This window comes from Gossypium arboreum, unplaced genomic scaffold (assembly GCF_025698485.1).
Source record: "Gossypium arboreum isolate Shixiya-1 unplaced genomic scaffold, ASM2569848v2 Contig01088, whole genome shotgun sequence".
Lineage (NCBI taxonomy): Eukaryota > Viridiplantae > Streptophyta > Magnoliopsida > Malvales > Malvaceae > Gossypium > Gossypium arboreum.
The window spans coordinates 24288-40000 of NW_026441200.1; the positions used below are offsets into that span (position 1 = coordinate 24288).

Consider the following 15713-nt stretch of genomic DNA (forward strand, 5'->3'; position numbering starts at 1 on the left):
ATTCTATCCAAACTATTTTTTCTCTATTTCATTCTCACTTAACGAGTTTTTTTTTTAACAATCTCATTATATAGTTCATTCCCAATCCATAAATAGGACGATATGTGCTTGAGTCTACTAGAATCCATATCCTCCTGAATTGTTAACAATATTCATGCCAATCGAATTAAGACTCAATCCGCCACTAAACGTGTTCTTAATGCTATTACTCTTCTACTATTAAGTTTGGATATTAATATGTTAATATTATTAAATGAAACAGAAATCTCGTTTACATCCTAGTGCATCTAGTGTAGTGGTATCATAGTACCCTCCCACGGTACTGACCGGGGTTCGATTCCCCGGATGCGCAGTTTATTTATTATTTTTATCTCTTAAAATTACACCCAGAGAAAACAAAGGCCAAATATGAATTCCACCACTTGCATTCAACGAGTCGGCCCCAAACTCAATAACCTTTAATGGAGATGTTTTTTAAACTCTCTGATGAATTTGCTCCAGTATTACCTCCTTCTCTAGCTCTCTTTTGATGCCCTCCTGCATCCAAGAAATAGCTTGTTCACCGCTGTTTTCTTGCTCATTTGTAGACATCCGCCGCCGGTACCACCTTGAATGGCGTGGCTCGCCCTACTCTTTTAAGATTCTCTTCTATGGTTTAGCCTTTTTCTTTTTCCTCTTGAAATAACATCATCATCCCGTACTGTTAGTCAAAGTCTTGGAGGAGCCTAGTTAGATTCACCTCAAGTAGCCGGAGGGTCGTCTCTTAGTTTAGGCCAAGAGGACTGATCGCTTGGACTTCTGATAGGAGATCCCAAACGGCGAGATTGAAAAGGAAGCTTAGAGCTTCCCATGGTTCTAATAGCGACCGACCGCCACCCCACTTGGCACTTTTGTCATACCATCAGTCGGCCACTGACCAATTTTCCAGTGTTATGAGGATCAGTTGCGGAATAATAAGTTGTGGACTCGATTTAGTCCACTGCCTTCCTTGGTACGAACTCTTTGCTCGACTCTTTCGCTCGAGCGCAAAGACATGTCCTTTTCTGTGCCGATGACGGCTTTTTCCACGAGTTTCCGTAGGGTCGTGATCTATTATCTCAAGTCTAGTGGCCATGACTTCATCATTACGAGGGCCGCAACGTTTGGGAAAGGGAGGCATCAAGGTGAAGGATCATCTCGATGGTCGTTTGCTAATGCAATGGCTTTGAATCAAGTTTAGGATTCTGTTGGGCTGCCTGGTTTAAGCTTTAGGTTGATCCATTTTTAGTGGAAGCTTTGCATCATGTTCTTTTGTAGCTTTGGTTTGTTCAAAGCTCTCTCAGCTTGGCTTTTGTAGTTTGTAAACTTATTTCATATATGAAAATATTAACTTAGGCTTAGTTTAGTAATACTTTTCAAAAATATTTTTGAAAAGTGATGTTATTTGAAAAAATAATTAAATACTAAAAATACTTTTAAAAGAGGAAAAGTTAAAATTTTAATTTATTATTTTTAGAAATGTTTTAAAAAGTAAAAATTTTAATGAAAACAGTTTATTTAGCACAACTTTTCTTTCAAAAGTATTTTTTAAACATTACTAAACAAACCCTTAGTCTTACTCAACCTGGATCATAATTTCATTTTTATAATCCTGGATAAGAAAATTCAAGAAAATTTATTAATAGGAGATTAAGAAGTTTGAATTTTTAAGATTTGGGTACCGTTTGGATAAATTTTTATTTTTAAATTTAGTTTTTAAAATGTTTGAATCTCAAAATTCATAATTTAAAATGCTTCTTTGTTTGAATAATTAATTGTTTTAGAAAATTTTAAGCTATTGAAATTTTGCGAGTTAGAAAATTATAAAATTGAATTATGTATATTAAGAACAAATAATATATAAAATTCAACATGGAGTTCTGCAAATAGTTTATAAACACTTTTAATAAAATTTAAAATATATATTAGTATTAAATAAAAGATTTTTTGAAGTTTAGGTTTTATTTTGTAGTGTGATGATGCATATCAACTTTAAGAGTAGGGACGAAGTCAATAAATTTTTTAGAGGTCGAAATTAAATTGTAATTTTTATAATATAAAAAAATATAATTTATTATTTTAATAATTTATATCTTTATAATTTTTAAAATATTAAATTAAATTTTTATATTTTAGGGAACTAAAGTACAATTTTATATTTACTAATTTAAAATCTTTATAATTTCAAAATTTGCAATGAATTTCATAGTCATAGTTAAATGACATGTATAAGTTTTCACTCGAAATTATTTTGAATTTATATATTATCATATGTAGCTTTATCTAGATTTAATATATTCCTTTTTTGTAATATAATACTTAAAATTACGCATAATTTCACTCTTAATTTTTAAATAGAAAGATAAATACGCTTAAGCGTGCTCAAACTCACATTTTTTTTACTAACAGCAATACCAATCACAACAAGCTAAGACCCAATTAGTTAATATATTCCAATTTTAGATTTGATATTTTTATATCGAATTGATTTTAATGCTAGTTTATCAAACATTTTTATATTAGTATTTGTATATTCCTTCTTTATGCAATCTTTCTTTTTCAATTCCAATTATAAAATTTATGAAATAATTTATATAAAAATCATAAAAGCTTATAATAAATTATAAAAATATAAAATTAATAAAAAATTAAAATTTTATAAAAAAATTAAAATATCCTAATTAGTTATAAAAATTATGATAAATTATTAAAAATATAAAATTATAAAAATTATTTAAATTCCTAAAATTATAATGAACACATGACATCGAACCAACCATTAGATGATGAGACTAGTTGCCGGATCATTAGAGTCATTTTCATGTTGAATAAAATGTTTTGATCTTCTAAAATTCTTATTTTTATTATTAAAATTTCTATTTCCAGTTTTTAAAGTACTATATAATAGTTTGGACATTAAAAGTTGAAAATTGTTTGCTAAGTATTATATGATATAAAGTATTTTTGATATGGTTAGATATTATAAAACCAAAATTTCATCATCCAATAATTGTAAATATTAATATATGTCAACATGAAACATTTTGATGACTATACACATTATCTAACAAGTGGTTTAATAGAATCACTTATTTAAATATTAATATATAAAATCACTTTAACCATAAGAATAAAAGAGACACTTATTTAAATAAGAAAATAAATTTGAATCGAATTTTACTTATCCTTCTATAAATAGGAAACTCTGGACTCCAAAGATACCTTACTATGTAGCTTTATCATCTTCTTGGAAGAACATCTGATAGTGAAAAATCATGGAAGGGTGGACCTGCATCAGTAACAACGAAGTTAATAGAAGATTGTAACGGTAGAGAGTCGAATTCCTATCGGTTTTGTTGGTTCAATATCAGAAAATAACGGTATGCAATGTATTTTTTTGGCAGAAGAGGGTAAGTGGCAAGGTCCTTTACCTTCCTGTTCGCCGAGAATGTAAAACGGGATATGTGCGACCATTTTGTTGCCTCCTTCATTCCAGTTGACAGTGCCTGGATAATGCACGAATCCATGTGAAGGGCGGGAAGGTCCCAAGACAGGCAAACAAATACCAGGCTCATCAATTAATCCCAAATAAACTTGAGCTCGCTTCGACACCTTTGAATCTGATATTCGAGATCGAGCAACCTGAATATGACAATGGAAAATTGTTAGGCAAAATACTTAAAAGTAATAAGAGTTCATTTCCTTCTTAACAAACCTTGATCAAGGCTACGCGTGCTCTTGGCAATAGTTCACGGTGATGAGTGGCGAGCTTAGTGATAGCTGTGATAACAAAACATAGAAGCCTTGATTGTGATGACTTACTGAAGCTCTTACGGTTAGAATCGACCGCAGCTTCCTGTCTCAGACCTAGACGACTTCCAAAGGCGAAGATTTAAATTCAGCATATAACATTACAAAGAAGTAGACAGTAAAACCGAGCTATGGAAATGTTACCTGGATGAAAGATTTTCATACAAAAGTAGCTCTAGACTTTCAAAAAGTTCTCTAGCAGCATCTTTGTGAGTTGGACCACCCCCACCATACTCGCCTACAGCCCAACACAATTGTAATGCCAGTTCTGTCTATACAAAGTCAGAATATATAAAATTAGATCTGTAACTTAAAGCATAGCTGCTGTTTACCTGAAAAAAAAAATATGATGTCATTTTCGGACCTTTTCTGTGCTGTCATATGCATTCCCGAGTCTGTCGATTATAGGCTTCTGCAGATGGTTAAATTGGACGTTAACTACATAAAATACTAAGTTTGCCAATATACGTGAAACTTGTACGACAGATACCTTCAAGAGTGGTATAAGATCTGGAGAACGATGAAATGCGGCAAGCATGAATTCTAGAAGCCTTCTACGAACCTGCAAATAAAAACTTCTCAGACTTTAAGCAATTCTTGTCTCACCATCTAAATCGCCGTACCGTAACAAGGACATCGACAAGCAAAATACTCAAATTCATACAAAGACACCTTAACTCATTCTGATTGTTAAGGAGGATTTAGAGGGGTATTCCATCCTCTTTAGATAATAAGAAAACCACTAGGCAGTGCTCCAACAAGCAATACAATGAAAGAACTACAATATATTGAAAATATATACACACCTCGTACATATAGTTCTGGTCGGGAAACAGTGCGGAAATCCTTGTCATCAGAATGGGAATTAATGCACAGATTAATGCTACAAAAGAAAGGCAAGAACACAAAGTAACAAGGAACATCATCAACTCTTTAACAAAAGCTACATTCTATAAATAAAAGTTATATAAACACTAAAATGGATGTCAACCGGATTAGTAATGATTTAAAACATACAGCTATTTGCATCACGCAAAGCTATAGTGAAATACGCATCAAGAAGCCGAGGTGCTATGTTGAGTATTTGCTTCAATCTATCAGACTGAGGGCTGTTCTTTGCAGCCTGTAGCACTGCAGCAATCCCAGGTGAAGTCCAGTGGCGTTCCTGAAACAATCAAACAGCTTTCAAGCGTCAACATGTTTCTAACTCCAAGAGGAAAAACGCAAAATTAGTCATCTAAAATAAACCCTAAGCTTAAGCTATGCATAGTAGTTTGAAATTATGATATTGTATTATTGAATTACGTCACACTACAATAATGAAGGAAACACTAAGCTACTCCTAATTCAGAAAATATGCAAAGTATTGCTTTTACTTCATTCATATATTCATAAAGGGATAATACACTTTTAGGGCCTGAACTTGACCATTATTCTCACATTGGGGATTGAACTTTTTTTTTATACAAGTTAGTCCTTGAATTTGGCAATTGTTGCTTCATTGAGGCCAGATTTTTTTAGTTCAAGTAAATCTATGATATTTCCTTGAAAACCCTAAAGTTCAGGCCCTAACATGGGAGTGATTGCTTAGTTTAGGTTCCAATGTGAGAACAATTGCCAAGTCCAAGGACTAACTTGAACTAATAAAATGTCCAAACCCCAATGTGAGAGTAGTTGCCAAGTTTAGACCTGAAATAGTATACAAGAACATTGAGACAGAAATCCTTCAGATAGAAAAAAAGGCTTGGAATGGTTACCAAATTATATTTTCCTCCAGTAATACCAAGTTTATAAGTGCATTTGTCTAATTATAAAATGAAGTTCTAGAAATAGAAAACATACAACAAGGCCATCATTTTCATCCTTGAGAAGTTCAAGAAACAGAGGGTCAGCCACATTTATTGTACTGCTTTCCTCAGATTCATCTCCCCCTCTCTCCCCAATGGTAGTACCAGTATAAGCCTCATCCATGAGAGCAAGTAGCATCTGAATCATATAAAGGGAGAGTTTAGCATTTGAACTACATAATGAGCTTTTTACTTAGAACATACAATTTATAAAGTCCCACATTATAACCTCAGGAGCTTTACTCTTTTGGATCGAAGCTATATTGTTTCCTACTAGTGATCCTGAGCTTCGTTCTACCTTTTCCAAAGCCACAACCAAGACTAGTGCACATAAACAAATGTCAGACAGAACAATTAGTTCAAGAAGAAATAAGAAAAATCCACTTCATCAATCAAGACATGTGACGCTCACTTGGCAAGTCCATTAAAGATGGAAATAGTGGGAGAAATGACCCAGGTGACACCAATCCTGGTAGAACCTTGAGAAATGGCTTCTCTAATCTGCAATGCAGACACGTGAGGATTAGCGGCTCGTATCTTCCTCAAAAAGCAGTTCAAACAAATCATTTATGAGTACTCTAACAGTGTATTATGCAAACCATATCACAGGATTAAATATTTATCTTTTAGCTAGAGACAGTTTAGCCCGCTTATTACTATAAAAGAGTTCACATGCGGTGGAGATGAGACCAAAGGGAAACCAGGCTGTTGCCAGCCAGGCAGTCGACCACCATATCACAATCACTTGAAGACTAAGGCCTCCCTGAAAGGAATAAAACTTAGATAGGAGAACTTACTTTCCTCCATTCCATGCAGTCAGCTTCAGAATCAAAGGGAAAAACTACAAAGATATCAAGAATATTAGCATGAATAACACATGGATAAATGCTTGATTCCGCTCTCAGTCTACTTTTCAACTTGAAGGCTTAATTTAAACAATAAATATATAAGTATTCATACTTATTTTGGCCCCTATATTATAATAAAATTCACTTTGGTCATTTTACTATTTTTTTCAATCACTTTGTCCTCTCTACTTTCATTCAATCCATCACGTTAGCCCCTCGACCATTTCCGTTAAAAAAATTCCACCTGCTCATGTGTTTGTCCCTTGACTTGTAATGAAATTTTTAGTTAGGCCTCTGTATGATAGTGAAGTTTTCACTTTGGCCCCTTATGTGTTCAGATTTGATTGGCTTAAATGGCCACACGGGATCTTTTTTAACCGAAATGGCCAATAGGCTCAAGTGGTGGACGAAATGAAAGTAGAGAGGGCAAAGTGACCAAAAAAATAGTAAAAGGACCAAATGAGAATTTCACTATAGTACAGGGCCAAAACAGTATTAAACCAAAATATAAAATTGGGCAAAGGGTAGATGAGCAATAACAAGTAAAACCACAGAGTATATTTCCAAATAAAACATAATTTCCAAAACAAGTACTTAAAGATTACTTAAAAATGGTAGTTAGACAGAACAAGCACATTAGAATGTTTTCATTTCACCTTTACAGGTTTTGTTAATGATTGAAGTGAATGCCTTAACTCATGTTTGTAGGAACAAACCATACAGATAATATTCGTTCAGTGCATGAGACCTCAGAATGGCTTTTGAGACAAAATTAAATTTATACATTGTAAAAATCTTTTGTTGTACCAAGAAATAGGTTATATAAAGCAATATAACAATAATAGCATCATTTTTATAAACTTAAACAACATTGTCCATTATTCATATATTTAGCATTTATCAACAGAAACTGATGATCATACCTGAGGTAGTAGGTTGGGGAAAGATATGAGAAGTTTGTTCTTGTTTACATAAAGAAAATCAAGAGTTGCTGCTGCAACAATAGGATCTGCAAACTCACTGTAATCAACATTAAAATACCCTAAGCAATAGATTCAAGGAAAATAGAAAGTTTAACTTTGTAAAAATGAATGCTAATATAAGCAAGATAAACTGAATGCTAGAAGAAAAGCCTCAAGTTTATTAGCATTGGACCAAACAAACTAATTATCAGTCCATCAAATCCGTAAGCTTTTGTTGTAATACATAAAGAAATTCCACAGCTCCATCATTATGCTTCAAATTTATCCACTAAATTTCATAATTATCCACTCTATTGTAGGGACAGGATCAAATTAGTCCTACTATTAAGTAGATCAATTTAGTCCCTATACTATTAAAAAGAATCAAATAATGCCAAATTTCAACTGAGTTAACCTTTATTGTTTAAAAAATATCATTTTTTGTATAATAGAGTTAATATTTTCAAAGCTTTTATGGTTTTGTAAATGAAATATTTTGTTTGAAATTAAATTGCCAAAAAAAGAACATAATAATAATTTTCATGTCATCATTTAAACAGTAGGTGGTAACTCTCAAACAATTTGGTCTTATTTGATTCTTTTTAATTAGTACAATGGCTAAATTAATCTATTTAATAGAAGTGACTAATTTGATCCAATCCCTATAAAAGAGGGACTTAGCAAGTACTTTCACCATCTTTTTTTTTTTCCTTTAGAGAAAGAAGTCTTCTCAATATAAACAAACCAAATAGATATGGTATCCCAAAACCTATCTTATGCAACAAACAAGAAAAACCAATATAAGCTATTGATAATCTAAAGTATACCTACATAAAAATAAACAAAGTACTGGTATAATGCTCTGTATCATTACCGGCTCAAACATGAACGGATGAATGTATGCAAACTTGGATCAGCATCATGTAGAACCACCTCTCCAAAATCAAGGAAAAATTGAAGAATTCCCTGATCAATAAATCCGAAAGAATAAACAAGATAAAATAGTACTACTAAACTACAAAGCTACCAAATATAAACACTTCAACTCTCAAGCCAAAATTTTACAAAATTCAAATAAAAAACTGAAGAAGAAGAAAAATGGAACCAGTAAGAGGAGTCCGTTGGAAGAGTTAGATTGAGAGAGGGAAGCAACGGATCGTTGGAAAAGCTTGTTGAGATGAGGGTAAACCCTAGCAACCAAATCATCGGAGGTTTTATCTTCTCGCTTGCAAAACTCGCAGAGCTTTTTAACGGCGTGAAGGAGAGAAGGATCGGAGGCAGGGCCATTGGTGATATTGGAGTCCCTGGCACTGTTCGATACAGTTCGGAGATAGAAATTCCAATCTCCTTCCTCGGCGCTCATTATTTTCTTTGTTTTTGAAAAGAAAATTGAAATTTCCCGCAACGGCTCTCTCTCTAAAGAAAACAAACGACACCGTTTTGTGCGTCTTGAATCACATGGCCAACCCCCCTCTGACTCTTATTTCCATTTTTGTTTTCTGTTCCGTAAATTAAGAGTAATAGACTAACCGTTCTTGAAATGTTCAAAGGATCTGTTTTATTTATTAATTTTATTTTCCGGAAAAAAATTTAATTCAAAGGTTTAATTTTCTTTGATGGAATTATATTTTTGTTTAGTTTTTCCTCCCCATTTCGGTATACATGTAATGAAAAATTCGAGTTCACGAACTTATTTTGTAACTAACTCAATTTGAAATTTTTTCGATTTGAATAGAGTCAAATCAAATAAAATTGTTCGAATTAAATTAAAGAATTAAACATGTCAAATTAAAATTTTATTACAGTTTAATTAATATCATGTTAGAACATATAAATTTAAAATTTTTTTAAAGAAAATAAAAAATATATATATTTTAGTACGATAAAAACTTGAATCTTATTTAGGTTCTAAAATTATTATTCTAGAAATTTTTTATTTTTTAACTTTTTTATATTTTTAGATTTTTTGAAATTTTTTAATTTTAGTATGATAATGTGACTAGTATCACTAGAACAAAACTAGATCGAAGCAATTAAGAATTGATAAAATGAATTGAACCGATTGACTCGAAACTACTTAAAATTGATAAAAATCGAAAATCAGGAAAAAAAGTGATATTTGAACAGGTTGAACTAGTTTAATAAAAAATATTTTTAAATTATTTTATATTTTATAAATTTTAATTAATTAATTATTATTGGTTCAACAATCAAACCAATCAAATTAGTTAAATCAGAACATATGATTTAACTTGTTTAATCACTAGTCTAATTATTAAAACAATAACTGTGACATATTGAGATTGAGATTGTATCACATCATCACTTATAAATTTATATTAATTTTTATTTTTCAAGAGGTAGGGCAATACTTTCTGCATCATTAAACTTTTAAATTTATTAAATTTAATAATTAAAATAAACTTAATTATCATATTTAAGTGTTAAAAAGTAAGAAAAAAAAGCAAATTTAGGGTAAAGAACTATATTATCACTTATTAAAATATTTAAATTCAAATATTTGATAATTTTAGTAACTTATTTAATAATTCTAATTAATACCTACCCAGTCAAATAATTCTAGAGTTTATACCCTTCAAAATATATATAGCAGGTGAGTTAGCCGACAGGCTTGACAGTGATATTCAAAGCATATTCTATGTTGGATACTTAAAGGAATTTGTAAAGAAGTAATAAAATATAAATAATTTTTTTGACCTTTATGAAATATTGTACGAATATCTCATGATAGATTTTTTTAAAAAAGAATATCAATATAAAAATACATTAAAATTGTATCAAAATTGATAAGTAGTTAGTTGCAGTTTTATTTTTAAGAATTTAGTAAGTTTATTTTTCGAGTTAAAAATGTAAGTATATTTTTAACATTGTTAAATTTTTTTAAAGACAATTTAAAATTATAAAAGTTCATTTGATATGCATGAAATAAATGACATCGTAATGAATGTGAATTTAATAAAAATTTTAATAATATTAATAAATTCTTAAAATTTACAATGACTAACTAATGATATTATAAGAGTTGAGGCATCAAATTATTTTAAAATTAAAATATAAAAATTAAATCTCAAATTTGAACGAAGTATAGGAATCAAAACTAAAAATTAACTACTATTATATAATCTAAAAGAAATTAAAGGGTAAACTACAAAAATAATCACTTTTATTTGCGTTAAATTACATTTTAGTCACTTACGTTATCGTTTTGTTATGAAGTGGTCACTCTACCTTTAAACTCCGTTACCTCCTTAATGGCGATCTTATATGGCGTTCAAATTAAATTTATTTAATTAAAATCTATTTTCATCTTAGTAACCGAACATCCAAGTTGGCATTTAAAACTCATTTGAAATGCCACGTAGGACTGATGTTATCGAGGTAATAAAATTTAACGGTAAAGTGACCACTCTGTAATGAAACGATAACGTAAATGACTAAAATATAATTCAAGACAAATAAAATTAATTATTTTATAATTTACATAAATTAAAATTAAAATTAAAATTAAAATTTACCCATTATATTAATACATTAATTATAAAATAATTTCCATCCACTTATTTAAATAAGTGTTGAAGACACTAAATTTGACCCTATGACTAACACCATATGATACATAAACGACATTATCATAGGCTTAATTTAATACTATATTATAGACGCCCATTATGTGAGTGGTTGATATATGAGCTATTGAATAATGTGGTTTTGCTCAAAAAAAATAAGAAAAATGTGGTTGAAATTTTCGAAAAATATACAACAAATTATATTTATAATTTTTTTAAAGTGATTTTTTATATAATTAAATATATATTTTTAATATAATTTTTAGAATTTTATAAAAGGTAACAACATTAAAAACTGAAATTTTTATCTAACCCTATTTATTTAAGTTGATTTTATACGTGCATTTATAATAATTTTATATTTCTTTAATTTCAAAAATTGATTTTTATTTCATGCATAATAAATTTAGATAGATGTATGTACATATTAAGATTAATTTGGATGTCTATTTGTCTAAGTTCATTTTGGATGTATATTTTTAATATTTTTATATTTTTATAATTTAAAATAATAATATTAAAATATGATACTTTTAAAAATTATTTATTTTTAAAATTTTTAAATTTCCTGCTATAATTATAACTTAAAAAACCTAATGAGTTTTTAATAGTTTTTTTACATTTTATTTTATTTTATTTCTAGAATTATTAAAAAATTTCTAAGAATGTCGAATAATATTTTGCTATAGTTTAAGGGTAAAATTAATTATTAACTCTTTGAGTTAATATTTCATCATCTTTTCATTAAAAGATAATGAAAATTAACGAACAAGTGATCAAAATGTAATAATCTAATAACGTTTGTGACTATTTTGTAATATTTAAAATTAGATGATCAAATATTAAATATTCATATAATTTAACCAAAAGAAAACTAAGTTGTTTGAGTGGGGTGGGTAGTTGGAGCACCTTTCCTTTGACGCAAGCGAGCATTGGATCTAACACCAACAACATATACATTAAAATATGTCACAAATTTAGAAATTTATTTTAAATATTTTTAAATTTCAAAATTTAAATTTAATTGTTAAAATTATTAATTTTTAAATTAAGTTTGTTAAAATGATTTTTAAAATTAAAAAAAACACTTGGTAACAATGTAATTTAAAAAATAATAAATTTAATGTTCCATTTGTTTTATTAAAATAGCTTATTTTTCTAAAAATAATTAATATTCATGATGTTAAGGACTAAATTGTAAACTCTGTCAAATTTATAATTGAAACAAGAGAACTGATATGCATGAAATTTTTTATATGAAATAAGATATTATAATGAATTATTTGATTAAAGTGCTTATATGGTAAAAATAAATTACATGGCAATAGGGACTAAATTGAAAATGTACGAAAATTAGGTGTGAAACAATTTAATATGTGAATAATGAAATTATGATAAAAGTTTAATGAATGTGCTATGAGATGATGAAATATGTATAAAGTATCGTAAAAGTGAAAATTGTTGAAAAATATAAAATTTTTGTAATGATAAAGACTAAATTGTTAAACCTGAAAAAATATGCGGACGAAAGAGTAGGAGTGAAATACAAATAAATTTGATAGGTGAAACAATATATTGAGATAAATTATGTAATTAAAATGTAAAAAGAAGAATTTAACAAAATAGTTTTACTAAACTTAACAGTAAATTTAGATTTTAATATCTGGAAAATATTTATATCAATATTAGATTTTAAAATTTATTCAATACAATAAAATATATATATGTTTAAAAAATTAAAGATTAATCACGAAAATAAGCTGAGATAATGAGGGTCTCTTTTATTTTGAGAAATTAATTTCAGTATTTATTCTTTAACGAGTGTACATAATTCAGAGAATTAATTATTAAAAATAAAAAAGTAATGATTAATTTCTAAAATTTAATTTAATAATGGAAAGAAAAGGACTGAGATTTCAGAGCTTATAAAGCTTTCCAGCACTTTGCTTGTTTTGTTTCTTCAGCAAAATTTTGCAAAACACTCAGCAAATATATATTTCCTTTAAAGGAAAAAAAATTCAACTTTTTTTGGTTTAAAATAAAAATAAAAATAAAAATCGTGGATTACTAGGTTTTTTCGTAATTGACGGTAACCTTGTTTCAAAGTTTTAAAATTTATTTGTCTTTTCTTGATCTTGTCAAGTTTTTAAAGAAATTCTCAGTTTTTTTCTATTAGTTCACGCACAAAAGAAAAAAAAAATTTGATTCAAGAAATACCCAATTTGTGTTTTGATTTGAGTAGTTTGAAAGGAAAATGAGTTTTAGCTTTAAGCAATCAGGTTTAGCTACATGCATGAATGTTACAAATTCTGGGTTTCATAAAAGATTAATTTCAACAATTTGTAGCAGATCTTCGTTTTCACCATGTTTGAACCTTCAAAATCCGGAAAGAAGAAATCTTTCAGTGTCAAAACCATTGCATATTTCATCGATTGAGAAAATTAATGAGAAAAAAACAGTGTTTGAATGCAAGGCTTATGAAGCTGACAAGTCACAACCTATTGAAGTTGAAGTGAAATCAGAAGCTGCAAAAAGGTTGAAAATTGGGATTTATTTTGCAACTTGGTGGGCTTTGAATGTCGTTTTCAATATATATAACAAGAAGGTTTTGAATGCTTACCCTTACCCATGGTTGACTTCAACTTTGTCCCTTGCTTGTGGTTCTTTGATGATGTTAATTTCATGGGCTACGAGGATTGCTGAGACCCCAAAAACAGATTTTGAGTTTTGGAAGACTTTGTTTCCGGTGAGTGTTTTTTTTTCCACTTTTTGTTTTGTTTGGTCGCTGAGAAAGTGAGAGAAAAAGATAGAAAATTCTGCTGGTAGGTTTTGTTTCTGATTAAATTTAATTGTAGGATCATGTTGTTTGGAATATAGGAGGAAAAGTTAAAAAAAAAGAATGAAGATGCATGTATTTGAGTTTTAAGAAAATTATTTGTTTGTCTGATTGCTTAGAAAATGAAGGAAAATAAAGGAAACTAAAATTTGGTTAAAGAAAAAACTTTTGATGGGTATGTTTTAAATGCCCCATTAACAATTCAAAGACTGATTTTGAAATATTTGGAAGGCTTTGTTTCAGGTGAGTTTTCTTTTGTTTGGTTGCTGAGAAAGTGAGAGAAAAGATAGAAATTGTTATGTTGTTTGTACTGTAGGAAGGAATAAAATTAAAACTGCAGATGTCCTTTGTTTGAGTTTCAAGGAAAGTGCTGTTTGTTTGGTTGTTGAGAAAATGAAAAGGCAAACTTAAACTTGTATTATGCAGCCTATGTTAAGTATAATTAAACCCTGCATTAAGTAAAATTAGTATTATGCATCCAACTTATATTTAAAGAAATAAATTGACAATTTGATGTGTGTTTCTAATACACAATCCGGTTTTGTTTTTCCGGTTTTCCTAGGTTGCTGTAGCACATACCATTGGACATGTAGCAGCAACCGTGAGTATGTCGAAGGTTGCAGTTTCGTTCACCCACATCATCAAAAGTGGTGAACCGGCTTTCTCTGTCTTGGTTTCGAGGTTCTTGCTTGGAGAGACCTTTCCTCCATCGGTTTATTTGTCCCTTGTTCCGATCATCGGTGGTTGTGCTCTTGCCGCTGTAACCGAACTCAACTTCAATATGACTGGTAAAAATAACAAACCTTCTCTAATTGTGTGCTTATATGCAGTGAATGCTCGGATATTGGAACCTTAGCAAGCTCTTATTGTTTAAAATTCTATTTTACCTTGGTTCAATATATGGTCCTCTCAGCTGGTTATCTGGAATGGCACTGAGATTGTAATTTCAATATATGTGTTCAGGTTTTATGGGAGCTATGATATCGAACTTTGCATTTGTCTTACGTAACATATTCTCGAAAAAGGGGATGAAGGGGAAATCCGTTAGCGGGATGAACTACTACGCGTGTCTATCTTTGTTGTCTCTCTTAATTCTTACACCTTTCGCCGTTGCCGTAGAGGGACCACAGATGTGGGCAGCAGGATGGCAAAAGGCCTTATCGGAAATAGGACCACAGTTTGTCTGGTAATAACATGAAGTACTAAGTTTTATTTCCTCGTTCGGTTTCCATATGATTAGTATTTTGAGATTTATGTGTTTGATTTTGGAAGATGTTTTGAATGCATTAGATGAACGATCGAATTCGTTCGCTGATTAGGATTCCATTAGCTATATGACCGAGTAAGAGAAGACAGATGCATTTTAGTCTCTGTATTTTCACTTCATGATGTCAAGTCCCACTCGTTAGTCTGAACTACAAATAGATGATGGAATGCCATCTGAAAACCCATTGTGTGTCTAATGGTATTGACACGTATGTGGATCTTGAATTCGATGCTTCTTTGCAAGAACTGATCCATTTGGTTTATTTATTCATCGAGGTTGATTAATTATAGTTACATTTAGATGGTACCGTTGTTATCTTTTCACCCCCATGGTCTTGTATGCTCCTCGAGTTACCCATATATTAGCTCTCTCTTTAATTTCCTTCTGTTTATTGACATAAAACATAAATTATGTAATTGTAACAATACGTGATATTCTTACTTATTTCCATCCAGTAACAATGTTTTGTTGTTTTTATCGTATTTGAAAGGTGGGTAGCAGCGCAAAGTATCTTCTATCATCTCTACAATCAAGTCTC

The 15713-nt window shown here is 29.9% G+C and overlaps 2 protein-coding genes and 1 non-coding gene across 3 annotated transcripts in view; 2 read left to right on the forward strand and 1 right to left on the reverse strand.

Annotated features, from left to right (window-relative positions):
• The first annotated feature begins 281 nt into the window (after window positions 1-281).
• On the forward strand, window positions 282-352 carry TRNAG-CCC (transfer RNA glycine (anticodon CCC)). Its single transcript has one exon. It is a non-coding gene; the product is annotated as a tRNA-Gly (tRNA).
• A 2646-nt stretch (window positions 353-2998) lies between these two features.
• On the reverse strand, window positions 2999-9011 carry LOC108452482 (uncharacterized). The gene is made up of 15 exons (XM_017750277.2): window positions 8591-9011; window positions 8360-8451; window positions 7447-7543; window positions 6473-6516; window positions 6088-6176; window positions 5905-5996; window positions 5671-5814; window positions 4846-4993; window positions 4635-4711; window positions 4319-4390; window positions 4193-4240; window positions 3973-4100; window positions 3734-3893; window positions 3450-3660; window positions 2999-3307 (listed from the first exon to the last, which is right to left on the reverse strand). Exons 1-15 carry the CDS (start codon window positions 8846-8848, stop codon window positions 3258-3260), a joined length of 1710 nt encoding a protein of 569 aa, XP_017605766.1. The 5' UTR covers window positions 8849-9011; the 3' UTR covers window positions 2999-3257.
• A 3987-nt stretch (window positions 9012-12998) lies between these two features.
• The window catches only part of LOC128289288 (glucose-6-phosphate/phosphate translocator 1, chloroplastic-like), a 3539-nt gene continuing 824 nt past the window's right edge, over window positions 12999-15713 (forward strand). The window contains exons 1-4 of the mRNA XM_053025044.1: window positions 12999-13818; window positions 14471-14696; window positions 14872-15094; window positions 15666-15713. The exon at window positions 15666-15713 is cut by the window's right edge and continues 166 nt beyond it. Of these exons, the coding sequence (XP_052881004.1) occupies window positions 13327-13818; window positions 14471-14696; window positions 14872-15094; window positions 15666-15713 (989 nt within the window). The 5' untranslated portion in view covers window positions 12999-13326. The remainder of the gene's footprint in view (window positions 13819-14470; window positions 14697-14871; window positions 15095-15665) is intronic.